The sequence below is a fragment of the Pseudophryne corroboree genome, chromosome 5, assembly GCF_028390025.1.
Source record: "Pseudophryne corroboree isolate aPseCor3 chromosome 5, aPseCor3.hap2, whole genome shotgun sequence".
Classification (NCBI taxonomy): domain Eukaryota; kingdom Metazoa; phylum Chordata; class Amphibia; order Anura; family Myobatrachidae; genus Pseudophryne; species Pseudophryne corroboree.
In genome coordinates this window covers 72,103,232-72,130,545 of record NC_086448.1, presented here as the reverse complement: position 1 = coordinate 72,130,545, position 27,314 = coordinate 72,103,232, and the positions used below count along the sequence as shown (strand labels likewise).

At 46.7% G+C, this 27,314-nt stretch overlaps 2 protein-coding genes across 9 annotated transcripts in view; one reads left to right on the top strand and one right to left on the bottom strand.

Moving 5' to 3' along the window:
• DYNC1I1 (dynein cytoplasmic 1 intermediate chain 1) overlaps nt 1–3,854 on the top strand; it is an 837,173-nt gene extending 833,319 nt beyond the window's left edge. For all 5 annotated transcript variants that reach the window (XM_063921359.1, XM_063921362.1, XM_063921358.1 and 2 more), the window contains one exon: nt 1,129–3,854. In XM_063921359.1, coding sequence (XP_063777429.1) covers nt 1,129–1,236 — 108 coding nt within the window. In that variant the 3' untranslated portion in view covers nt 1,237–3,854. The remainder of the gene's footprint in view (nt 1–1,128) is intronic.
• A 9,017-nt stretch (nt 3,855–12,871) lies between these two features.
• The window catches only part of SLC25A13 (solute carrier family 25 member 13), a 267,392-nt gene continuing 252,949 nt past the window's right edge, over nt 12,872–27,314 (bottom strand). For all 4 annotated transcript variants that reach the window (XM_063921355.1, XM_063921354.1, XM_063921356.1 and 1 more), the window contains exons 16-18: nt 16,087–16,245; nt 15,911–16,001; nt 12,872–15,179 (exon numbers count right to left, since the gene is read on the bottom strand). In XM_063921355.1, coding sequence (XP_063777425.1) covers nt 14,993–15,179; nt 15,911–16,001; nt 16,087–16,245 — 437 coding nt within the window. In that variant the 3' untranslated portion in view covers nt 12,872–14,992. The remainder of the gene's footprint in view (nt 15,180–15,910; nt 16,002–16,086; nt 16,246–27,314) is intronic.

Genomic DNA, 27,314 nt, shown 5'->3' with positions numbered 1-27,314 from the left:
ATACTGTGTGCCGGCATCCCGACAGTCGGCATACTGAAGACCACCCGACCCTAGCAGTTGGTTGCAGTATTTAACGTGAACAGGTGCAAAACTGAATATGGAGAGGTGTTCATGGTGGTTGTAGACCAGCATGTGATTGGTTTAGTAAAAGTCATGTGATGCATTCTCCACAGTCTAGTCCAGGGTGTGCCAGACGTTCAAGCCAAAGTAATTTCTGAGTGCCGTCATAATTACAACATACACAAACATTTACAAAAGTAATAGACGTACTAAAAATGGCAGTGGCTTCCTTTTTGGAAGCTAGTTTGCTCAGGTTAAGTTGATAATTTGTAGTCTGTGGACGGACTGTGGTAGGGCTCACTCACCAGAGGCCCAGGCTTCGCTGTGTATACAGGCCAGCAACACTTGGGTTTTCCGGTTTGGATTGGGACTAGTGCGCATAAAAGGTCTGCTCTCAGCGCAGTGTACATTGTAGGAGAGGGACTGCCCCCACAGCTGCTACCCAAAACCTCCATGAGTGCCACTGTGCCAAGGCCTGCCTGCACCTGATCTAGTCATACAGTTGGGCTTTACTTGGAGTTTCACCCCTATATCTTGTATAGGTCAGTTGCAGATATTTACAGATGACAACTTGTAGTAAACCAAGCGCTTAAGCTGGTGATGAATATGAGAGCACATCTCGCAATGCGTTAAACGCTGCAGTAATACCCTATTTCTCCAACCACGTGTTTGCCCATTGTACTTCCTAAGTGGCCACCGGCTGGGAATTAGTGGTCACATAGGAAAGTGTGTACAAGTTCAGGCTTACAGTGTGATTGTGGATCTCTGTTGTAAACCCAGACTGAGGATCCTGGGGGAGACTTCGCAAACCCACAGTATGTAAGCACATGTATCTGCTCCAGGAAGGCATTACATTGAAGCAATGGGCAGTGCCCAGTACTCAGTAAGCAGTTGGCGCAGCCTAAGGGCTCATTAGTATATTGGTGGAAGTAACACATTGCTTGTGAGCTTTGGATTTCTTTACCACTTTCTAGTACTCGTATTACTGTGTGTATACTAATTGTATGATGCTAGTTACCTTGCAATACATAGTGTCTCTGAAACGTTCTTCCCTCTCTCTCCCTGCAGTTTGCTGTTCCACACAGTGACGAATGGGGCCGCCTTGCCCACACCCTGGTGGAGATCCGTGCCAACCGAGGAGATGGTGAAGAGGAGGCTGTGGAACTGTCTACCTGACAGGCAGATGTGCGGCAGTACCACGCACAGTATTTATTCCTAGCTGAATGTACCAGTATCTCCATATATTCCCTGTGACATTACAAAGTGACTGTCTAGCTTCAGCTGCAGCTTTATGTGTAACCAGCCTGGTGGAGACTCCCTGGCCTCTCTTTATGCAGACACTCTTTATGCGGTCTCCTGCCCTGAGACTCCCTGGCCTCTCTTTATGCAGACACTCTCTATGCGGTCTCCTGCCCTGAGACTCCCTGGCCTCTCTTTATTCAGACACTCTCTATGCGGTCTCCTGCCCTGAGGCTCCCTGGCCTCTCTTTATGCAGACACACTCTATACGGTCTCCTGCCCTGAGACTCCCTGGCCTCTCTTTATGCAGACACTCTCTATGCGGTCTCCTGCCCTGAGACTCCCTGGCCTCTCTTTATGCAGACACTCTCTATGCGGTCTCCTGCCCTGAGACTCCCTGGCCTCTCTTTATGCAGACACTCTCTATGCGGTCTCCTGCCCTGAGACTCCCTGGCCTCTCTTTATGCAGACACTCTCTATGCGGTCTCCTGCCCTGAGGCTCCCTGGCCTCTCTTTATGCAGACACTCTCTATGCGGTCTCCTGCCCTGAGACTCCCTGGCCTCTCTTTATGCAGACACTATGCGGTCTCCTGCCCTGAGACTCCATGGCCTCTCTTTATGCAGACACTATGCGGTCTCCTGCCCCTGAGGCTCCCTGGCCTCTCTTTATGCAGACACTCTCTGGGGGCCAGTCCGAGTTGATCGTTCACTGCCGTTTTTCGCAGCGATCAGGTGAAAAAACTGCATTTCTGCGCATGCGTATGCCCCGCAATGCGCTTGCACGACGTACTGGTACAAACCTCTTTGTGGTTGTGCGCACTGGCGGCCGCAAGAAGATTGACAGGAAGGGGGCGTTACTAGGTGTCAACTGGCCGTTTTCAGGGAGTGTCTGAAAAAACGCAGGCGTGGCTGGGCGTTCGCTGGGCGGGTGTATGACGTCAAATCCGGACACGAATAGGCAGAAGTGATCGCAAGCGCAGAGTAGGTTCAGAGCTACTCTGAAACTGCACAAACTGTTTTTGTAGAGCTCGGCTGCACATGCGTTCGCACTTCTGCTAAGCTAAAATACACTCCCCAGTGGGCGGCGGCATAGCGTTTGCACGGCTACTAAATCTAGCTAGCGAGCGATCAACTCGGAATGACCCCCCCTATGCGGTCTCCTGCCCTGAGGCTCCCTGGCCTCTCTTTATGCAGACACTCTCTGCCTTTCCCTGATCTACACACAACTCACGGCCTCCCAGTGTTTTTATTTAGTACATCAGAGCTAACACCACAGTTATTTCTTGATAAAATACAAGATCACATAAATCCTCAAAGGATTGTTCCACACAGCAGCCGCCTGACTTATGAGCCGGCCCGGTCAGACCCGAGGACTTTATGTACTTACAAAGTGCGGCCCTTCAGACACTATAATTTAATTAGAAGATGGCGGCTCCCACTGGGAGACTAACCAGACACGGCTGCAAGTGAAGACCATCAAATGGGAGGTGACAAAGAAGTGAAAGGATGCTGAGCCTTAAAGTTCTTTACGAAAGTGCTCCAGAATTATTTGAGAGGAAGATGTGACAGAGAGGAAATTTTTATTTGTACATCAGACTTGAAGCCACCCTAAAATGTCAGATTTTGATTTATATAATAACCGGACCAAAAATAACAAGTGCTCACATTATGTAATGCTTAGTCTTTATTTACACACCGTATTTGTGTGAGGCTATTGCTGGCTTCTTTTCAGATTTTATGTCAAGGATTATGTCTTTTTAACAAATATAGACCCAAATTAGGTCTAGTTTTTACTTTTAGGATTTTTTTATTTTTTATTTGGACTTTGTATCTGTATTATAGATTGTCAAATTAGTCTATTGGAGACTAGCTTACCTCCCTTTGTGTCCCAATGTCCACTGCTTAAGCAATGTTCAGTGTGGATAAGAGAGGTGGTAGGGTGGAGAAAGCAACGCATATATATGTGATAGAGGGGTGCTAGACAACCTAAAGGGTATATGTGTTGAGGTCAAAATATGCTTTGTGCATGTTAGTTTAAGAGAGCGGGGGCGGGGCCACCAGAACGGAAGAACTCCGCCTCTCATGGCCACTGCCAGCTCTGCAGTGAGGTGATTGGCTGGTGTGTGCATACAGTCTGCTAAAGCCCTCCCCCAAGGAGATCAGATTTATTTATTTAGATTGCAGTGGAGAGTCGGATGCACTTATTATCTTTATAGGTCACATAAACCCATCAGTTTACATAGATCAGTACAGAAATCTTTTGTCCGTGCTTATCGGCTCTGTAGCTTTTGTGTGCCCTGTTACTTCGTTTCAAGCACCTGTAGTGCTTCTAAATCAAAACAGGTGGAGAGCTGGCGCAGGTATTATAAATCAGTACACATGACTCGCTGGCCCGGACCAATTTAGGAAAACCACATTTGTACACAGAGAGGTCAGGTGACTTTCATGTTTCTAAAACTCTGGGTACATAATCTATAGGAACATCAATACATCATATTTCTTGCAGTCTGCTTCAGGGAACCTGTGTAATTAAAATAAATGATTCTTTACCATGACTATAACGAGAGTGACCTTATCTGTAAACTGCTGCAAAGACAGCCTAATGCCCCAAGATGTAATTACAATAGGCCGCTTGTTTAAGAACTGGGAAGTGGAGTGGAATATGCTTTTAAATACCCATTACATGCGAGCATTCGAGCAATATTTCTTTAAACATTTGTGCTAGTTGATTTCATGGAAGGTTATATTAACAGATTGTGGTCCAAGAATGACACCAGAGAGACTCATAAAATATAATAAAAAATAAAATACCTTGCAGATCTGAAGTTTCCTTCTTAGGGTAATATATGATGCCTGCACGGTTTGCAGCCCAACACACAAAGCACAGTTCATATTCCACATCGGAGAGAGACAGGAAACGTCAGACTTCAGCTTGTACAAAGGAAAGACTTAAAACGGCCAAAACTGATTTTGTGTGTCACCAAGATTAATGCCTAAGATTAATGCCCCACTGACTGGCGGCTCCACAACTTTTGATTCATCTGCAAACTACAGAGGACAGTTTTCAGGTATTATTTATGTCTGTACATTTATTTCACTGGCAAAACAGGTTTTAAAACAAAAATATGAAGTTTACGTTGCTTGAAATTTCTCAAAAAAGCATTTAATACACAACAAAACAGGTTGGGAGTCGGGAACGGAATCAGTCAACCTGTAATGATTCTGTATGGGTACATTTAGCGTATACCCTTCTAAAGTCGGGTTAAACTAGAACCTTTCCCAGCGGACTTAGTGCTGGTTACCGGAGTGAGACGTTACCAGTGCCCACGCATTTCACACCCAGGCTTTTTATAGCAGGATATGTATCGCACACTGCTTAGGAGAGTGTGTATATTTATACAAGTAGGAGCACTTACATCTTTCTTCTCTGGATGAAAATCTGTATTTCTGTGCTTTACATTTACGGACGTTTTAATAGTTACTATTTCTCAGTCCTATAATGGTTCTGTTATATTACGGCTTTACTTAGAAGTTGTCGTTTTGATGATAAACATTCTAGATTGAATTTATCTTCATAGTGTATTGGCGGGGCGACTAAACCGGGATATAATACTTGCATTCCTTAATAGTGTAATGGTGGGGAGACTAAACCGGGATATAATCCTTGCGTTCCTTAATAGTGTATTGGCGGGGCGACTAAACCAGGATATAATACTTGCGTTCCTTAATAGTGTATCAGCGGGGCGAATAAACCATTATATAATCCTTGCGTTCCTTAGTATTGTATTGGTGGGGGGACTAAACCAGGATATAATACTTGCGTTCCTTAATAGTGTATCTGTGGGGTGACTAAACCAGGATATAATACTTGCGTTCCTTAATAGTGTATTGGTGGGGGTACTAAACCAGGATATAATACTTGCATTCCTTAATAGTGTATTGGTGGGGGGACTGACCAGGATATAATACTTGCGTTCCTTAGTATTGTATTGGTGGGGGGACTAAACCAGGATATAATACTTGCGTTCCTTAATAGTGTATCTGTGGGGTGACTAAACCAGGATATAATACTTGCGTTCCTTAATAGTGTATTGGTGGGGGTACTAAACCAGGATAGAATACTTGCATTCCTTAATAGTGTATTGGCGGGGGGACTGACCAGGATATAATACTTGCGTTCCTTAATAGTGTATTGGTGGGAGGACTGAACCAGGATATAATACTTGCATTCCTTAATAGTGTACTGGTGGGGGGGACTGAACCAGAATATAATACTTGCATTCCTTAATAGTGTACTGGTGGGGGGACTGAACCAGGATATAATACTTGCATTCCTTAATAGTGTATTGGTGGGGGCGACTAAACCAGGATATAATACTTGCGTTCCTTAATAGTGTATTGGTGGGAGGACTAAACCAGGATATAATACTTGCATTCCTTATTAGTGTATTGGTGAGGGGACTGAACCAGGATATAATACTTGCGTTCCTCAATAGTGTATCGACGGGTCGACTAAACCAGGATATAATACTTGCGTTCCTTCATAGTGTATTGGTGGGGGAACTAAACCAGGCTATGATTCTTGTTTCCTTAAGGTGTTAAAGGGTGTGTACACACGGTGAGATCCTTGCTATGCCCGATTTCTCATACGTCCTAGAGGATGCTGGGGACTCCGTAAGGACCATGTGGTATAGACGGGATCCGCAGGAGACATGGGCACACTATAAGACTTTGAATGGGTGTGAACTGGCTCCTCCCTCTATGCACCTCCTCCCCCAGTTAGACTTTGTGCCCAGGAGTGACTGGACACACACTAGGGGAGCTCTACTGAGTTTCTCTAAAGACTTTATTGTTAGGTTTTTTATTTTCATGGAGACCTGCTGGCTACAGGCTCCCTGCAGCGTGGGACTGAGGGGAGAGAAGTCAGACCTACTTCTTCTTAGTTAAAGGCTCTGCTTCTTAGGCTACTGGACACCATTAGCTCCAGAGGGTTCGATCACTTGGTGCGCCTAGCTGCTTGTTCCCGGAGCCGCGCCGTCAACCCCCTCACAGAAGCCAGAAGAAAGAAGCCGGGTGAGTATTAGAAGGCAAGAAGACTTCAGTGACGGCAGAAGACCAGTAACGGAGGTACAGCGCGGTGGTCGAGCTGCGCTCCATGCTCCCACACACCAACGGCACTTCGCAGGGCACTGGGGGGAGTGCCTGGGCAGCAGGTTACTGAGGGTCAAAACCGTGGGCAAGAGAGGAATGTTCGGTGCCCGGGCACCGTGTCCGATACCCCCGCCGGTGAAAGCAGCAGTCACGCTGCGCGCCATTGTGCCCACACTCCAATGGCTTTCCGAAGGTGCAGGGGGGGGGGGCGGGGGGGGGGGGGCGCCCTGAGCAGCAATATGTACCTCTCTGAGGGTGGCATAAGTGCATATATACAGTGTGTAGGTGCTGTTTATGGGCCCCCACAGGTTTAAAAGCAATGTTATTAGCGGGGCTGAAGCGCGCCGGGAGGGGGCGGAGCTTAGCCCTCACAACAGATTCAACGACATTTTTCTTCATGTCCCCGCCAAAGAAGTGTATACTGTACAAACGAGGGGGGACACCGAGTTTTTAGTGCTATATTGAGAGAAATATATCACTGTTTTTGATAATGGGCGTATAATCATTATTGTTGTGCATATAGGTCCGTATGTTCCCTGTCAGATGTACCCAATATAGCTTGTTAGCCCACATGTGTCGACATGCGGGAGTGCTCCGTCACAAGCAGCTGTGGGGGTCACTGTCGTCATCGCCGACGCCTGTTGGTACTTAAATCAGCAGATACAGTGTCAGCAGGTCGGTACTGTATGTTTTTTTATAAGTAAACACTGTATGGGAGACACAGTAGTATGCGGGTGACTCTGTCGGCACCACCTGTTGTTACTGGGTGTAAATTAACTTGCTGTAACTGCCTTATACCTGTATATATATATCTCTAGGTATATGTATGGTACGGTTCCATGGGCCTGTAGCTCGAGCACAGACATAGTAATATTTGTGGGGGAGTGTTATTAAAATGATGTATGTATATTTCCCTCGGACCCCTCGGGTCGCAAAAATGTTATTTTGCCTGGTTACTACTTCCTGCTGTCAACAAATACTAGGTATTCTGTCGACCATACGGTTTCCTGTTAGAGCCACAACTGGGGCATTCGGTACATGGTCATACACATTCAGAACACATTAATGTCACTAGGGACCCGACAGGTCCGGACAATCCGATTATATGTATGACATATATATACTGTATATAAATATATATATAGGATATGTGGGTATATGTGTATTACATTATGTATATTCATATTACGATTTCTAATGAATGCTGAAGTAAAAGTATTCCTGCTCATGTGCTGGTCGCTCTGTTGATATAGCCATAGGTCGGCCGTGACAAGTTGGTCTCAGATCCTAGTGAAGACTCCAAATGATTTTTCTTTTCCCGCAGCGGATAGAATACTGTGGAAGTCACCTCCTGGTCGACACGGGGCCCTGTCACAGAGGATCGTATACAGGAAGCTAAGTGATATTTTACTTATATGCTTTGATGTTATTTGCATTACATGCACATGGGGGAGTGTTTATATTCGGAAAGCCATCCGATGGAATTACCCTAAAGAGAGTGGGGGATGTTTCTTATATTGATTCTTTTCTATAACATTGCGGCAGGCTGCCGTGCGACTACAGGAGGTGTGGCCGGGGGAATGCTGAGGCTAACTCCGAGAGATACTGGAGTTTTTCCCTGAGACGGTAGTATCGCTGTTTGGGGGGATGCCTCAGTTCAGTCATTCTCGGCGAATACCACTGGTAAGTCTAACTTCGTGAGTTAGTTTCCCTCACAACGGTTGGTGATGCATTCTGTTTTGGGATGCAGTCATTTTAACCGGCTCGATACAGTTTCTTTTTTCCCTTTCGGTGTAGATAGTGGAAGGTGAAAAGGTAAGAGTTCTGCAGCCTTGTTAGGTTCACAGAAGCGGACGGCGTTTTCTGTTCTGCCACATCCACCGCATGTCGCTGGGTCTATTTGGCTGGAGCTCGTTTACTACTCTTCAGTCAGTCCGGGAATGGACTTGGACCTGTGAGTCAATTATAGAATCCAAAGGGGGACATACTGGCGTTACAGATGGTTTCCCTCACTGATTTTTCGAATACATTTTTGCCGTTTCCCCTCTGGAAGGGGAGGTAGTACGCGACGCCATACCAGAGTTACGTCAGGTTCAGGGCGTTGTCCTGCTGTCCCTGTTTACAATAGTAAGAGCCATTGTTATTCTGTACTGGGACACTCTCCTGATTAAGGCAAGGTCAAGACACAAGTGCAAATCGTTGTTTCTCTCTGACTGTTCTTCAACACGGGGGAAGGCGGTTGTTCCCAACGACGCAGACGTCGGAGGTGGGTATCAGAGTAGATACTGAACGGTTGAGGTTCTGTGTGTTCCTGTGGAAAGAGGTCTGGGGATCCGGAGTCAGATCAGATTTGCAGTGACAATCCATCAATATGTTCCGTTGATGAAGAAGATGGGTGGGGCCTAAGAGGCCTTTTCGGTGAGCAGGTCAAATGCCAGAGTGGTTTTCACGGGGCCAGTTGGAAATGTGGTCCGGGTCTCACCTGCACATGCGCCAGAATATAATCCTAATGGCCAGGATATCGCTCCTGTGGTGTCTGCTCAGTTCTCACCTTCTAGAGGGACGAAGGTTCGGAATCCAGGATGAGATCCTGGTGTCCTTGCATGCAGATCTCCGAGACTGGGGAGCAGTCCTTGCAAGGGAAGTATTTCCAGAGGAAAAGGTCGAGCTGGGAAGCTTGTCTGCAATAAGCTTTCTTGAATTAAAGAGCTATTTTCAATGAACATATGCTTCGTGATCTGCCCGTGTTAATTCTGTCAGACGACTTGACAGCAGTGGTGTAAGTAAGCCGCTAGGGCGGAATAAGGAGCAAAGCGACATTGGCAGATGCCGAAAAAGGTTTCCGCTGGGTGGATAGACTGGTAAACGCTATATTAGCAGTCTTCGTTCCGGATGTGAACGACGGAGAAATGTATTCCTCTGCAGACGCCATATCCATCCGGGGAAATACAGTCGTCATCGAGAAGTTTTCACTGAAACGGCAAGTCTTTGAGGAGTGCCTCAATTGGACATGTTGGTGTCTCGCCTCAACGAGAGATCTCAGGGATATTGTTCCAGGTCAGGGGACACTCAAGCTATAGCAGTGGACGTCCTCGGGACACCTTGGGTGTTTTCAGTCGGTCTATGTGTCCCCTCCGTTTTCACTCTTCTGAAGGTGATAAACGTAAGAAGAACAAAGGTTCAGGCGATCCTCATTGTTCCGGTCTAAACAAAAAGGGCTTGGTATCCAGTTCTTCAAGATTTACTCATAGAAGATCCCTGGCCTCTTCCTCTATGTGAGGAACTGTTACAGCAAGATCCAGGCGTGTATCAAGACTTACCGCGGCTGCGTTTGACGGCGTAGCGGTTGAACGCCATATCCTAGCCAGAAAGGGTATTCCCAGTGAAATCGGCTCCACAATTCTTCAGGCTAGAAAAGAAGTAACGGCAAAGCCTTACCACCGGGTTTGGAGAAAATATGTATCTTGGTGTGAATCCAAGAAGGCTACTACGGAAGATTTCAGCTGGGTCGCTCTTCGCCATTCTTTGCAAACAGGTGGGGGTGCAGGCCTAAAGTTAGGCTCCACTTAAGTGCGGTTTTGGCCTTATAAATTTTCTTGCAAGAAAGAATTGGAAACCTTTCCGGAAGTTCGGACCTTCATGGAAGGAGTACTGCACATCCAACCTCCATTTGTGCCTCCACTGGCACTGTGGGACCTTGACGTGGTGTTGCGTTTGCTTGTGTCACAATGATTGGGACCTTTAGGAAAGGTTGTGTTGAAATTTCTCTCTTGGAGAGTGGTCATGTTTTTGGCTTTGGCGTCCACAAGGCGGATGTCGAAAGTAGCGGCTGGGTCTCACAGGAGCCCTTGTTTGATCTTCCAGGTGGATAGATTGGATTTGAGAACGCGGATAATAGTTCTGCCTAAGGTGGTTTCGGTGTTTCGCAGAAACCAGCCTATTGGATACCTGAGGTTTCTTAAGCATTGGCTGACTCAAGGTCTCTCGATGTAGTCAGAAGTTTGAATATTTATGTCGCCAATTTGGCTCAGATTGGTGAAACAGAGGCTCTGTTTGTCCGGTATGCTGCCAGCGTGATTGGGGCGCCTGCCTCTTTGCAGTCTGTTACACGCTAGATTTGTGATACGATTTCGGCGTGCTCGTTCTACAGCTGGATTGCCGTTACCGAAGTCGGTGGTGACCCATTCTACTAGGAAGATGGGCTCTTCTTGGGCGGATGCCCAAGGAGTCTCGGCAGTTCAACTTTGCCGAGCGGATACTTGAACGGGTTAAAACACTTTTGCTAAGCTTTACAAGTTTGATACCCTGGCTGATGGGGACCTCATGTTTGCTTAATCGGTGCTGCAGAGTCGTCCGTACTCTCCCGCCCGGTCTGGAGCTTTGGTATAAACCCCATGGTCCTTACGGAGTCCCCAGCATCCTCTAGGACGTATGAGAAAATAGGATTTTAATACCTACCGGTAAATCCTTTTCTCTTAGTCTGTAGAGGATGCAGGGCGCCCGTCCCAGTGCGTACTGTGTCTGCAGTTACTGGTTATGGTTACACTCTTGTGGTGTTTCTGTTCTGTCAGGCTGTTGCTGACACTGTGCATGCCATGCCATGTCTTATTATTGGTTGTGTTGACACACTGGTTGTGTTGCATATTCTCTCAGCATGTGGCTGTGTATTGTTCATGCCGTTGGCTGTCAATCTATTGAATGCCACGTTCTGCGGTATGTGCGTGGTGTGAGCCGGTATGACACTCACCGTGTTTAAACAATAAATTCTTTCCTCGAAATGTCCGTCTCCCTGGGCACAGTTTTCTAACTGAGATCTGGAGGAGGGGCATAGAGGGAGGAGCCAGTTCACACCCATTCAAAGTCTTATAATGTGCCCATGTCTCCTGTGGATCCCGTCTATACCCCATGGTCCTTACGGAGTCCCCAGCATCCTCTATGGACTAAGAGAAAAGGATTTACCGGTAGGTATTAAAATCCTATTTTTCACTTGCGATTTCCCCTGAACTTCCCGGAGCCCAGCACCACCGATTTTGACTAACTTTTCTTGAGATATGGACTATGTGTGCTTACGATTTTGGCTTATGTGAGATTTTGGCTTATGTGAGATTTTGGCTTATGTGAGATGAACTAGATAGTACACCGATCTAGCAAGGATTGACTTGCCTGCACAGTCTATCCTTTCTTGCGATAATTTATATGTATTTAGTGATCATGGCATATGATCAGGAAGACTGAAAATATAATGTTGAGCTACAAACCTAACAGATACAGTATTTGCAAAGTCCATAAGAGATGATGACGCTGTGGGAACAATAATGGACACTTATTTTAAGAACAATGGTTCATCTACTATTTAGATGCAGAGTTTGCACTGATGCACAGTAACCAATAAGCTTTTACCTGTGTAGTAAAGCTAATTTAATATAAGTGTCTGATTGGCTGCTGGGGGTTTAGTACAAATGTTGCCCCTAGATGTTTGGGATTGAACCCCAGTGTTGCACAAGAGCTTCTATTATCTGTACCTCCCAAATGATCACTTTGATATTTAGGCAGCAACAAGACCGTGTACAACCCCGATTACTGCTCCACAGCTATTGAGTCCCCATTACTTTTGTGGATGTAGAAAATGGGATCACTGGATGGTTATTGGGAAGCCTTTACTATACATTCTCAGCTATGTACCACTTTAGCTTCTGGGCCTATTTCTGTTATGTAACCTTGTATTAAATAAAATGAAACTGTGAAATAATAATAAAATGTCTCAAACATTTGACCATTTGAGTCCCATCGCTGTCTGTTTTACACGCACATGAATTTGTTTTGCCCAAAATGTTGAAGGATAGCCTCTCACTGAAGGAAGCCTGGAGGGGTCATCCACCACCGTCTTACAGTCAGTACAGCTGTCAGAGCTTCCCCATGTGCAGTTACTGGTTGTTAGCTGCACCCTGGAGATAGCGGCCAGGGGAGAGTTCTGACTGTAACGTAGATATCATCTTTCCAATGTCTAATACTGCATTCAGTCATGCTTGTGGCAAATCTGTCAACTACTTATCGGATCAGATCTGAAGATACTTAAGATGATGGTATGATTGTAGGAGGAGATAATCATATGCTCTGTATAAGTAATAAGTGTTCTGATAAACTGCAGAGGCAGCCACGGCAGTTTCCTAACCTTCAAAAGGGCCACAAGTTATGTGTCTTACCAGCTATAACATACAGGTAATGGCACACAAAGGGTGGGCTACCTGGTGCCCATCATGCAGACAACTTGCCATGTAAATGATGAAGTCAATTCAATAACAGACTGTCACGGTCACATCCAGCATCACTTGTAGCAGTAAACCCATGACCGTATCAGCAGATAAAGGACAAAACACATACATTTAATATCATAGTGTCATAGAATCACAATACACAAATCTTTGTCCTCTGTTCAGGTTTATTAGACTTATACGACATAGTCTGTAACAGACTGCATTGTAATTACCAAAATTATATGACCAATGCCTACATAGTAACACAGACTACGGAGATTCACCATCAGCCGTACAAACCAAAAACTGCTCTTATGGTAACAGGACACAGCCACCAGCCCCGTACAGGACACTGGTAACCGTCCCCTATAACAGACGCTGGTCTGCGTGATCCCGGTCACGTGACAGAGACTCGGTAAGGCATTCATTATTACAGTACACGGATTCTCTACGTTTCATATAAGCAGCATTACATTAAGTGCATCATTCAAACATTGGTTGGATTTCATATTACAAGAGTTCTTTATTGCGCTGTGACCCACATCCCGCACTGCTCATGCTCTCCGTGATGCCGCCGTTTGCTAGTGAATTGCAAACATGGCTGCGTCCAGTGTGTATAGGCAACAAGGACAATCCCATATTATGTAATATACACATTGGGAAAATCGGAATCACCAGTGTATATATTTTCAGCCTAACAACCCCCCTCCCCCAAAAACAAAACAAAACTTGTTTAATCGAATATTGAGCGAATTTACACCCTCCAGTTATGTTGCTGGCGTGTTCTAGATTGTACCGTCCGCTGTACAGGTGACAACTCATTCCAGCTACCGTGTAGTTAGTGGCTGTCCTCTGTCCAACTTATTTCTAGTGTCCAATGTCTTTTCTTTGGTGCAGAAACTTCATCGTATTACGTTATGATGTCATTAAATAACAATATATATTCAATTTACTCCACGAGAGCCTCGGACAGCTAACGCTACACTTATAGACAATAATTATATCTTCCATCGTTTTACTTGTAAGCAGTGTTAAGCTTTTAGTACATTGTAACTTGGCAGGAATGTAATTATCAGGTGAAATTAACTTTCAAATTATGTGACAATTTAACTTTACTTATTAGACTGAGCAACGTGCGGTCCGTCGGCTGTTAAGCTACCTTCATCAGAATGTTTGGCAGAGCATACTGGGAGTTGTAGTCCAACAGCTGCAGAACAACATGTTGCTAAAACCTGACGTAGCCCTTTATATACTTGGTGATAGAACAGTATACTGGGAAAGAGCCACTGAATGGGTTGTATAACTAGCGTGTGAAATAGATTCCAATTACAAAATACACATTTTGGACACAAAATGTAAATGATCCAATCCTGACGTACTCATTATGTGTTCCTTAAAATCTGCTGCTGATTTTATAAAATTGCTTTTGTAATCTACATGTAACATAAACCAAACATTATACAATTCATACAGGTTTACCTACACATACCATCATGGTGCACTTTCCCTAATACTGGCCTGGAGAACATCCAGAATGATTTATGGAATGTCCGTTCACATTTGGAAGATCCGGACGTTATACTTTATAACGACACACTGATTTATAAATTAACTGTCTGCAGACGTCAACATATAAGTAATTAGTGTTAGCTAAAGTCATATTAATTATGTAACAATTTGGACACTTGCTGTATTTCATTTATTATCAGTGGCTCCCAAATGCTTTGTCCTCAAGGTTATAAGGATATACATGCTGGATGTAGGTGACTTACCTAGTACCTCATTCATATTGAGGTCACCATCTGTGCTGAGTGAATGATATCCGTAAAACCTGGCCTGCTAGGGTGCCTTGAGGGCAGAGTACGGGAACCACTGTTTTATCTGATACACTTTTATCTCTGGACTGATGGCTCATGACAAAGTGCATTTCTGGTGGTCCCCAGACCCAACAAAAGCTCACAATCTCAGCTAGAGGTGCCCCACGTGTTGTGGAACAAGAGGCTGGCTACGGCCAGGGGTCCCCCAGGTGTTGGGGGACAAGAGGCTAGCTAGGCATGCTGGGATTTGCAGTCCCACAGTGACCGGAATACCACAAATTGCCTTTCTTTGATATAGGGTAAGGAAGAGAACCAAATACAGAGAACTGCAGATAAAAAGAACACTATTTGTTCTAAAAAACTGATGAATCTGGAATAAAAGATGAAAAGGAAATGATTCTGTAGGCAGGGCACATTGTAACATATAATGTAATTGCATCTAATTATCTCTCGGCCCGTCCGTCCTGCCCCTCACGCTTTAGCAACAACTGTCTTAGAGGTAGGTGGCGATGGCTGAAATCGAGGGAGGTAGAGTCCAAATTTGCTTTCAATTCCTGCAAAAGTCGCCACGGCCAGTTTGTAACCACCAACGTGATCGGGATTTGGAGCTGGGAGGGTGATTCGAGATTTAGGGACTGGCTCTGAACCGGCTGGTTTCCTGTAATTTAAAGAGGAAAATGACTGCAATAGTGGTCACCAGCTTAGAAACATGTATAGGAAGCATGTCGTTTTTATCCTGTGCTACTAGCAGACACTGGTCATCATTCCAACCTGGATCTGAACAGGCAGAACAGGCTACATGTCCCTTTCCACTATGCTACACTTCTAATTATTTTATTATGAAAGGATCTGAGGCTTAGAGATAATGGGGAAGGGAAGCTAAACCATGACAACTATACTGGATGGTGAGCAAGCACCATCATAGATACCAAATGGTCCTATAATAATAATCACTGCTTAGAATCACTGCCTCACAAAACTGAGGTTACATCCAGGGCCCTAAATGTATGTGCTATTTCCTGCAAGGCTCGGTGTCATGCGTGCGCTATATTAATAACTTTTAATAAATATATAGTCTCCGCTTAATATTTACATCAGAGACAGGGAAATAATAAAAAAATGATATGAATATACGTTTACCGTTAAATTTGACAGACACTCCACAAATAACGTAAAGTGTCCTCTTCTGTGGGGAGGGGGGAGCGTACTGGAGTTTTGTTAGGCACTCCAAGAAAACCGCAATGTGATATCACCATAGCAACCAGGCACTTACTTTCAGTCGTCTGATAAAAGGGAATACCTGGCTGCGTTACAGCGTGTGTGTGCGCTATGTCAGCAGTACATATGATCTAAATGACAGACATAACAGAAATGTAGGTTTATACTTACTTTCCGCCAAAATCTACGTAGAACCATCTCTGCAGTAACTCGTAGGTCACCAGCGTCACACCGAACTGAGGAGAGGAGCGGAACACACGGGCTGCACAGAGAACAAAACATGGGATGCTTTATAATAACATGTTACATGTGTGTGGGCATATCCAGGAGAACGCAGCGATTGTTACCTCCGGCTCCTTTCCACAACGCCCGGTGTCCTTCCTCTTGCAGTATTTTCCTGAAGCAGTCGATGACCCCGCTATACGTCGTCTGACCGGCCCGCGCTGCGACTTGGAGCCGAGTCTTGATGACATCAGCAGGGGTCACGAGGGAGGCCGCCGGCATACCTGCAGAGAGACACAATGCAAATGATAGTAATCACACACATAAGGCCATTTTATACTAATTCACCCTACAGAGCACTTGTCTATTCTCTCCGCACAGGATAATTACTAAGGTGATTGTAGACATTTATTTTTCCTGATGCATTTTTTAAGAGAGTTAATCAATCAGTCCTCAGGTTACAGATGTGTGTATCCACCGTACTGCACTCACTCACTGTGATTACAGATAAATGCATTAATGTGTTTGCTATACACAATATCTCCACCAGCAACACTCAAACACAGTCCAGGGGCCGGATGTAATGAAGTCCCAAGTTGGCCAGAGGTGTGGGTTCCCCGCCAACCTTGGATGTTTATTTAAAGCAGCAATCATTTACAGGGCATGGTTTTTCCTTATAAATGATTGCCGCGTTAAAAAAAGGCAGAGTTCGGCTAGGAACGTACACCTCCGACCAACTCGGACTTTGTTACATCCGGCCTCAAAACTGGATTTGAGAAGCAGTGGGATAGACGAGAGAAATGGAGGGATAGAGGGGAAGGGAAGGACAGTAAGAGAGGAAGGAGGGTGTAAGAGGGGGTGAGGGAGATAGAGGGAGGTGAGGGAAAGAGAGAGAATTATGGGAGAGGAGTGAGAAAGGTGAGGGAGGGAGAGAGAGAAGAGAAAGATGAAGGGAGGGTGATGGCGAAAGAGAGGAAGTGATGGAGAGAAAGAGCTGGAAGCAAGAGAAGGGCAGAGAGGAAGATGGGGAGGAATGTAGGAAGATAGGGGTATGGAGGTTAGGACCGACGATGGAGGGAGTTAGGGACAGAAGGACCAGAGGGAACATATTGAGGTAGTGAAAGAGAGAAAGGTTGCGATAGAGTAGGAGAAAGTGAAGCAAAGGGAGGGAGGAATAGGGGTGAGGGAGAACGGGAGAAAGAGAGGGGGCGAGGGAGAACGGGAGAGAGAGAAAGGGGTGAGGGAGAATGGGGGAGAGAGAGAGGGGGTGAGGGAGAACGGGAGAGAGAGAGAGGGGGGTGAGGGAGAGAGGGGGGTGAGGGAGAACGGGAGAGAGGGGGGCAAGGGAGAACGGGAGAGAGGAGGGAGAGGGAGAGGGGGGCGAGGGAGAACGGGAGAGGGAGAAAGGGGCGAGGGAGAACGGGAGAGAGGGGGGGGGGAAGAACAGGAGAGAGAGAGAGAGAGAGAGAGGGGGGGTGAGGGAGAACGGGAGAGAGGGGGGCAAGGGAGAACGGGAGAGAGGAGGGAGAACGGGAGAGGGGGGGTGAGGGAGAACGGGAGAGAGGGGCGAGGGAGAACGGGAGAGAGGAGGGCAAGGGAGAACGGGAGAGGAGGGCGAGGGAGAACGGGAGAGAGGAGGGCAAGGGAGAACGGGAGAGGAGGGCGAGGGAGAACGGGAGAGAGGAGGGCGAGGGAGAACGGGAGAGAGGGGGGCGAGGGAGAACGGGAGAGAGAAAGGGGCGAGGGAGAATGGGAGAGAGAGGGGGGTGAGGGAGAACGGGAGAGAGAGAGAGAGAGGGGGGTGAGGGAGAACGGGAGAGAGAGAGAGGGGGGGTGACGGAGAACGGGAGAGAGAGGGGCGAGGGAGAACGGGAGAGAGGGGGCAAGGGAGAACGGGAGAGAGGGGGCAAGGGAGAATGGGAGAGAGGGGGGCAAGGGAGAATGGGAGAGAGGGGGGCAAGGGAGAACGGGAGAGAGGAGGGTGCGGGAGAGGGGGGTGAGGGAGAACGGGAGAGAGAGGGGCGAGGGAGAACGGGAGAGAGGAGGGCGGGCGAGGGAGAACGGGAGAGAGGAGGGCGGGCGAGGGAGAACGGGAGAGAGGAGGGCGGGCGAGGGAGAACGGGAGAGAGGAGGGCGGGCGAGGGAGAACGGGAGAGAGGGGGGCGAGGGAGAGCGGGACAGAGAGTAAGGGGCAAGGGAGAATGGAGTGAGAGGGGCAAGGGAGAATAGGAGACAGAGGAGTGAGGGAGAACGGAAGAGAAAGGGATGAGGGAGAGTTGTGAGAGGGGAGTGAGAGGAAAGGGAGAGGGGGTAAGGAGAGAGAGAGGGGAGGGAGAAAGAAGGGTGAAGCAGAGGGGAGAGAGATGAAAGAGGAATGAGGGAGAGCGGGGGTGACAGAGCGGTGGTGAGAGAGGGGGTGAGGAGAGAGAGATGGGCAGAGAGGAAGACGGAGTGGGGAAATAAAGATGGAGTAGGCGGTACAGTAGGTAGAAATGGGGATGGAGTTGAGGACTGATGATGGAAAGAGTTAGGGACAGAGGTAACATACTAAGGAACTGCGAGCAGAATCGAGGAGGGGGATGGGACTTAAAAATAAAAAAGAGACGGATGTAGAAGCGGCTTTGGGCATGTACAGTATGTAGATATGCCTATTGGGGCTATTCTACTGAAGCAAATAAATTATTTATATAGCACTTCTGTAAGAAGACTTAATCACTCGCATCAGGCCCTGCCCTGCCAGACAAGCACACCAATACACACCTACATAAGAAGGTTTGGGGCTGTGGAAAGAAACACTGAAAAAAATGAGAAACACATACAGACTCCACACGCTGCCAGGGCCCTGGCCGTAACTGGCATATGCCCCCGGCCCGGTGATACCACCACACCAACCATTGTATCACTGGAAAATGTACAGAGCCTCTATGCAATACTATATATTTATATAAAGCATTTCATTAGAAAGTATTTATTAAGGAGGTGAAAACGTGCTTTGTGTTTCTGATCTCTCTGTAAGAGTAGCAGCGACGCCCCCCCCCCCCCCCCCCAGCACGCTTTCTTTTCAGTTTGATTTTAAGGGGGGGGGGGGGGGGGGAAAGTACTTGTAGTTCTCTTTTCTCCTCATCAGATAACTCAGACTGTCACGGAGAATTCCAAACCCAGCTGAGAAAGTGTATTCTACAACAGGGACTTTACGTAGCGGTAACTAAACCAACCTCACTTTATACCTCAGCAAAATATGGTGATATAATGTTACAAGCCACGGGGAACAAAGGCCGATACTGGAGACAAGGTGAAAGTTCCCCTCCGTTGTGTTCTCCTGGTGGTGTGTGTACAAGTGAAGCTCTCTGTACGCCCGACCTGCCCTGTAGCAGAGGAGCATCCTGCATGCGCGATTAGCCCTGAGGACCACGAGATTACACCTGCAGCACACGTTGGCTGTGTGCAGCGCAGATGTCCAATCAACATACAACATGCAGAGCTTTCTGCAGAAGCTATAAATCGTTCTGCGGCCGGAAGATGCGGTAATCATGTCACACGCTAATCCCCAACCATGAGATATTAGAATGCCTATAAAAGCACATAAATGGACAGGGACAACACAGAGCTGAAAGATGAAATACATTTCCTCTTTTCAGTTTAGCCTTTTGCTGCGTTCACGAGCGGGATGACTATGCGGCTGGTAGGCTTTACAGAAGGTCTGGAGCCCAAAGAGCTACTGTACGTTAGAACCCACCAGCTGTAAATGGTTCTAGATAATATGGTGAGAAAAATAATTTGGGTTTCTACAAAACGTTGCCGTATCATCAAATACAGTACATGGAGCAGGGTGCAGTTCCGCGCAAGTTTTAGACAGACTACGAGAACCTTTGGGGGAGACGCAGTTCTCGGTGACGGCCATACAGCTCTGGCGTAGGCACTCTGCGGCCAATAATACGCTCATTCCCCACCGCAGAATTAGTGATATTAGGGTACTATGTCCACCCATCAGTGTAGAGTTGGTGGCAGAGGAATGAAGATCACAATCACTGAACTTTATATATATATATTATAAAGAATACTCAGAAGAACGGGTGGGTTAATAAACAGATCATTCTCTCTTTTGCTCAAGGAACCAGTTTAACCAGTATAATTTTGGAAAGGCTGCAAAAACTGCTGTGAAAGATCCAAAAGGAAAAACTCAGGCAGGAACTTGCTTGTCCGCAAATCCTGTGCGTAACGAGGAAAATTTCCAATTGAACCATGAAGAACGAGTGCCAAAATGAAATAACAGGGGGCAGCGCGGGGTTTGGAGGGCGGTGGAAGTCTCTAAAATATGACTGACCTCTACTTTCCCCAAGCAGGAGATTATCGCATAGTAAAAGGTTGCCGTGATCCCTTTCTCCAAAGCCCCTAAATTAGAGGCTGCCCCTTCCACCTCCGCCCATATCAAACACACCATATGGGATTTCAGACTCCGATGAGATACGCCGACCCTGTTCTCTGTAGCCAATGCCAAAACAGAACAAGAGAAGAGACACCAGGTCTTGCAGATTGTTAAATAAACCAACACCGGGCGAGAGAGGACGTCGGTGGCGCTACGTAGACAGAGATGCCTGGAAGTTCACCATATCCGATGTGCGGCTATAAATGCGGCTCTTGCACAGTAGTGGCAGCTTTAGATGTGGGAAAGCAGAACAGAGATCAAGCTGTGCTGTAGAAAATCGCACACATGCCTGATGATTGGATTCAGATTTCTGGAGGTGAAAGCTCCTCAGCCCGGGCCTTTTTTCACGCCTCTTTGTGGCTACTGGCAAGGAACACACAGCGAGCTGAAAGGCAGAGTCTTCAAACTCACCACCACTTACCCACAGGCGCGCGCAAGCAGATCTCCAAGCCACCACCTCGAATAACCCTATATAAAGGGCTCTGCGTCCCTGCAACGAGACCTTTCTCTGCAAAGATCAGCAAACCACACACGGCTAGGGTTTCACTGGGGGGGGGGGGGGGGGGAACGTTCATCTCTACCAGCGCCTTCACTCTGCAGCACTCAAAAGCCTGGGTGATGATTTCAGTTTGTCATGGCAAACAATCAATGGATGCAGGGTCACATCCAGAGTACGAGCTGGAAATAAATAACATGTGGATGAGTGTTTGGGAATTGGCATACACGCAGGATAGCAACAGCGACACTTGAGACTGAGTAGGGAATTATTACACTGGAGTTTATTATAGTTTTATTAACTGGTGCAGGAAGGGGGGGGCAAACAAATTGCCCCACTGTGGGGAAACCGGAAGAACCGCAGAGAGGACCCAGCAGCTTGTAAATTAATTTTTATACATTTAGATAACCGACGTTATCAATTTATTTTAAATAAAATAAATGGCGCCTTTGTGATATCTATTTTATCCTTTCAGAAACGTTTAGCCGCCTCGAACTTTGTTTTGGACACAATACCAGTCTGTTTATCCCCCCAAAAAGAGACCACGTTAATTGGGACTTTCGGTAAATTATTATAGGTTGCTCCTGGGCTAGCAGAGAGAGAGAGCACCATGTGCACAACGTGTTTTGTTTTTTTCTCTCCTTAATTTATTTAGTCGCTCGGCAAAGAAAATCCCCAAAGCACAGGACAGGTGTGGTCCTGCCCCTGTCTATATGCCTGCATACATAATGGCGCTGCAGCTTACTAACACGTCCCGTTGGCGTCTGAATCTGACTGACTCCACCCTGGTTGCAGAGAATAATCTCAGGCAGAGACTCTGCAGCTTTCCGTCTTGGAGTCGTGCTCCAGATTTTAATTAATATTTTACTTTTAATAACCCTGCTCGCTCTGAGTGTATTATATTTGATAAACGGATTTTACGTCTTCAGATCACTTTATTGTGTCAGTTTTTATACGCCCTCTGTTCCTAGTAAAATTTATTGCTCTCCGCCTTCCCCGCCCAACAACCACCCTTCGACCTTTAGCCACACGTTGTATTCTTGGTCAAGTATTCATTATCTGGGAGAAGAGTTAATTTCCATCGTCCAATCCTCTCTCTGGAACAAGCAGCCGTGTCCCCAACACAAACTAACCGACAGAACGACGTGGCTAAACAACGCAGAAAGATGACCGGGAAATAGGCAAACGATTTTGTAAAAGTGAAAGGAGTACGCGCACATAGGGCCGATAACAGAGGGTGAAGAGACGCAAGGGGAACACCGGTAAGAAACCCTGAAAGTTTGGATGGTCCCCAACCCCTCAGGGCACAATAGGAACATATTTAAGCTTCAGAAAATACCCCCAGCAGTGTAGTCGGGGGGGGAATTATAGAAATGCGTAAGAATTGGCATTCATGCGCGACATTAGACGTGATGTCACGCGGCGACTATCCCGTTAAACCCACCTAGCAGCAAGCGCGGAATCGTAGCAGCCGCTGGCAAATGGAGTTCTGAAGGAATTAGAAACTGCAAGGCTTTTCATATATTCCGCTGTTGTTACCATGTAACCGGCCAAGTTAGTGAATTGATTATCTAAATGATAATCGCACATTACACGGGAAATAAAGATTTATAGTACTAGTACCCTGTATTCCTTAATTGGTGGAACAAGTGTTTTAAATAAGAGGAGAATAGCCGGACGATATTTAGTGTAACCCTTGTCTGTAGCGCTGAGTAACCGAGCTGTAAATGACACAGTCACATATTTCCCCTCTGTAGTCCATGAGAGCCTTGGCCACACCGGTGCACTGTGGTTTCTTGTGCCTGACCTATCCCGATGACACTGCAATAAACAGCCGCACGCCGGAGACAGTATACATATAAGAGGCCAGAGAGAGCAGTCACATAAAAGGAGAGAGAGGATATTGTAAAATGTGGTTAAGAGAAAACTTTACGTACACAAAATTATCCCGTCAGTCTCCACACAGAATATTTTACTACGGCCCAAAATAAACTTACAAGAAAAGACAGAGTACGCCTGACCCGTCAGACTACTACGTGTTACAGGCAGGGCCCCGCTACGAGCTGTGTAGGAGAACGTACGTTGCATTTTACTAGCACTTCTGAAATACTGTATACCCGGAGAGAAGGACAGGGGGCAATTTACTGTGCGTGGGGAAGCCCAGCTATCAACTGAGTAGGGATCAGGGAAGTTGCTGAGGCACAAAGTGTCTCATGCTTGCGAGACATTCCTAGTTAAGTGATCATTCCTAACTGTTGGTTCAGCCACATGCCTTTACCGGGCAGACACACAGTATATAGGTGGTGGCAGACCATCAGCCTATTACAGTACGTGTGAAATAATTGCCGGCAATAGCTAAACCACCTCAACTGGTTGCTAGGGACTACTCCTACTAGCTACTCCTAACTACAACTGGTTGCTAGGGACTACTCCTACTAGCTACTCCTAACTACAACTGGTTGCTAGAGACTACTCCTACTAGCTACTCCTAACTACAACTGGTTGCTAGGGACTACTCCTACTAGCTACTCCTAACTACAACTGGTTGCTAGGGACTACTCCTACTAGCTACTCCTAACTACAACTGGTTGCTAGGGACTACTCCTACTAGCTACTCCTAACTACAACTGGTTGCTAGGGACTACTCCTACTAGCTACTCCTAACTACAACTGGTTGCTGGAGACTACTCCTACTAGCTACTCCTAACTACAACTGGTTGCTAGGGACTAAACCTACTAGCTACTCCTAACTACAACTGGTTGCTAGGGACTACTCCTACTAGCTACTCCTAACTACAACTGGTTGCTAGGGACTACTCCTACTAGCTACTCCTAACTACAACTGGTTGCTAGGGACTACTCCTACTAGCTACTCCTAACTACAACTGGTTGCTGGAGACTACTCCTACTAGCTACTCCTAACTACAACTGGTTGCTAGGGACTAAACCTACTAGCGTCACTTGGCAATATGTAGCTGCTGCAGCACCTCTTTGCTGGTAGCGCTGGCTCCTTCACAACCACTTACTATGTATCAGGGCCGCCTGGTGAGTAATTGGGGAATGAGGCTGGGATTTGTGCGTTTGCTTAATCACACTAGTATAGGGCAGTGGAGACGTACGTGGGCAGCCAGCGCAGGACACGGGGGCGGATGGAGCCGCCTCATCTCAAACATTGGCGCCAATTACACCGCTGGTGCAGAAACAAACTGTATCATAGAACAAGCAGGATCTAACAGGACTGGATGTTATCAGCTCGGCGCCATCTTATAAGCGTCCCATGCATTGTACACGTATATACCATAAGGGGTACTGCTTCTCATAGGCCTGGGCGCAGCCCGCAGACCCCTTCATTGATCCAACATGATGTGTCCTGGATGTTGTCGCTTTAACTACAAGAGCCGTAATTCCAGGGCCAGTAAATCTGTGTCGGAAGAAGCAGACCCTGGCCTCGGCACCCCAGAAAATTGGGCAGATGCGCACCCCCCGGTTTCGGGAACGCTGCCCATCACCGCCCCCTACCAGCGCCCAAACAGCCGCAGCCAGCCAATCACGCTGCAGCTTAGATGAGCACTGTGAGTGATCTCGCAGTCACAGATCAAGCCGATCACCGAATATCGAGTCTGCTTACAACTCAGGCCCAATGTGCAGGTCACCGCATGAAGTCAGAAAAACGTCGGCCCGGATAATCAAATGGAACAGTCTCAACCATTTTTCAGCCATTTGCTTGTGTTGCATGGTTCAGTATGACCATAATGCATGGGCCTTCAACCTGCGGACCTCCAGCTGCTGTGGAACTACACATCCCAGCATGCCCGGCCTCAGGTTTAGCATGCCTTAATAGCAAAATTGTGGCAAGGCATGCTGGGATGTGTAGTTCCACAGCAGCTGAAGGGCTGCAGGTTGAAAACCTATGGTCTAGTGTATAACGGCCGATCTGACCGATTATCGTCCAGCGTATAGCCAGCTTAACGTTTACACGCTAACAAAGCGCAGGAAGTATCGCAACCTACATGGCAAACTCTGCCCCAGGACGCAGAACGGCAGCAGGATTGCCACTAAGCCACCAGGCGAACGCAGGAACATATTACACAGGCGGGCCACAGGGTTCTACAAACCAGGTACAATGCGACTCCACACTGCTCTACCAGAATAATTCCCAGGCAGTGCATGAAACTGGCAAACGGGGATCCAGCCAGAGTCACTTATCAATAAATATTGGGGGAGATTTATCAAAGCTTGGAGAGAGATAATGTACCAGCCAATCAGCTCCTTACTGCCATGTTACAGGCTGTGTGGGAGTGGATTGGCTAGTACTTTATATCTCCAAGCTTTGATAAATCTCACCCATTGTTATTTCAAGTACATTGCTACATTCCGGCATTTCTGATGATGGCATTCCACTTTAACTATGCACAGGTGTATGTATATATGTATGTGTATCTATATATGTATGTATGTGTGTGTGTATATATATATATATATATATATATATAGCCGGCTTAAATAAATAAACCTGCATTTTACAGTTTCATATTTCAGCTTTACTCAGCTCCGGCCCGTACAGGATCTCCTTAATGGCCCACGCTAGAGTGCTCCGACTTTGCAAGCCCTGAAGAGCAGATGACAATCTTACGTCAGGGGCGCAGATTACATTACAGTAATAGGCCAGAAGGAAAGACCTTATTTTATATCCCCCTGCAGAATGTATTGTTTCCCATCTACAGATGTGTTCAGCGATCGCGCACCCAGACCTAGATCCGCAGCCTTGTAGATCGGTAGCCTGACATAAGCGAGAAGTATAAAAGCCGCCTGTGTGACTGAACTTCAAAAGGGAATTATCTCGGTCTGCAATCACATCAGTAGCTTGAAAGGGAAGCACTGACTCTCAAAAGCTGCTTGGCTTGTATATGTGTGCTTGCATTTCACGTCGGCACACAGGCTCCCATGTTAAAGGCTTGTTTTGTTCCAATAAAACAGGTTGGAAATAGAAAAAGTCTAAAAAGACGTTTGTATCTGATGGAATAGCTGGACAATGTACAATTACCCCATGTGACATATTTGTTCCTACGCTCTGCCTTTCTGTGCAGGAGGCTGCTACAGAATACATTTGCACTTTTACTGCAGTAGCAGGACAATCCCCAATACTGGATCTTTATCCAGAAAGCTACATTTTCTAAGCTAGTGTAACGAGTGAGACCCATTGGTAACGAATGTCAAAAGGCATGGAGGCGATACACGAACTATCTAGCGGGTGCAAGGTTCAATGCCCCCTCGCCCTTCATTCCGCTCTTAGGTACTGATGGGGTCTCATCTGCTGTTTTCCGAATTACACGCAATTCCACCATAATTAATTTGGATTTACATCCATATGCAGACTTGTGAGTATCCACGCAACCGCGCTTGTCCATTACCCATACACTTGGTTTCATATCCGGTGGCACTATCAGCGCACACTTGCTCCGACCTTATCCTCAGCACAAGAGATCGGCCTGAAAACAGACAGAACTCTTCGCACGCACAACTCAGCATAGACCTGCAGTTTCGTCTACACGCCCTTGCTAAACCGTGCCCCTTGTGTGACCGAGCCAGAGTGGAGGTCCGACTGCGCCGTGTAAGAACTTTAAATGGCCAGCAGGTGCAGTTGACCGGCTATGGAGCGTATGCAGTGCAAATACGCACAAGAGCCATTCACAAAACTCCGGGATCCGTTGGGATTTTGACAGTCGGAATAATGTCCCCTTCCCTTTATATGGTCTCTCCACACAACCTATACTTAGGGAGTTATGCCAATCACCTCTCTGAGGTGGTTTCTTTTAATAGGAGGCATCATGGAGAATTTAGGGGCATTATGGGACAGAGAAAAAGAATGGCAGTGTACAGAATATCCCCGCCCTCCAATTACAATATGCTCTACCCCCAAACTAGGTCACATCTCTCTTGCTACAAGGCCACACCACAAAGACATTGCATTGTGAGAATTATTACATCACTAGCTGTTCTATCCATTCTTCACACGAGAGTTTCTGGTAAACTTGGTAAATCTATAGAGATGTAAATTTGAGACGTGTTAATGTAAGTAAATATTAATCCATGGTTCTTGGCGTTACCCGAGGAGCACCCGTAGCAGTGACAGGACCATTTGTGTAGTTTATAAAACTCTACACACTGGAGGTGCAATCCAAATTTTGATCCGATTGTCCATTTGGGTGTCATCGTTCACACAACGCAAGCCACGCATCGGTAATCACGTCATTATGGGTGTGCACTGGCTCCTCCCTCTATGCCCCTCCTCCAGACCTCAGTTAGGACTGTGCCCAGAGGAGACCGACAGTACGAGGAAAGCATTTTTGTTAATCTAAGGGCGAGATACATACCAGCCCACACCATACACACCGTACAACATGGTATATACTAAACCAGTTAACAGCATG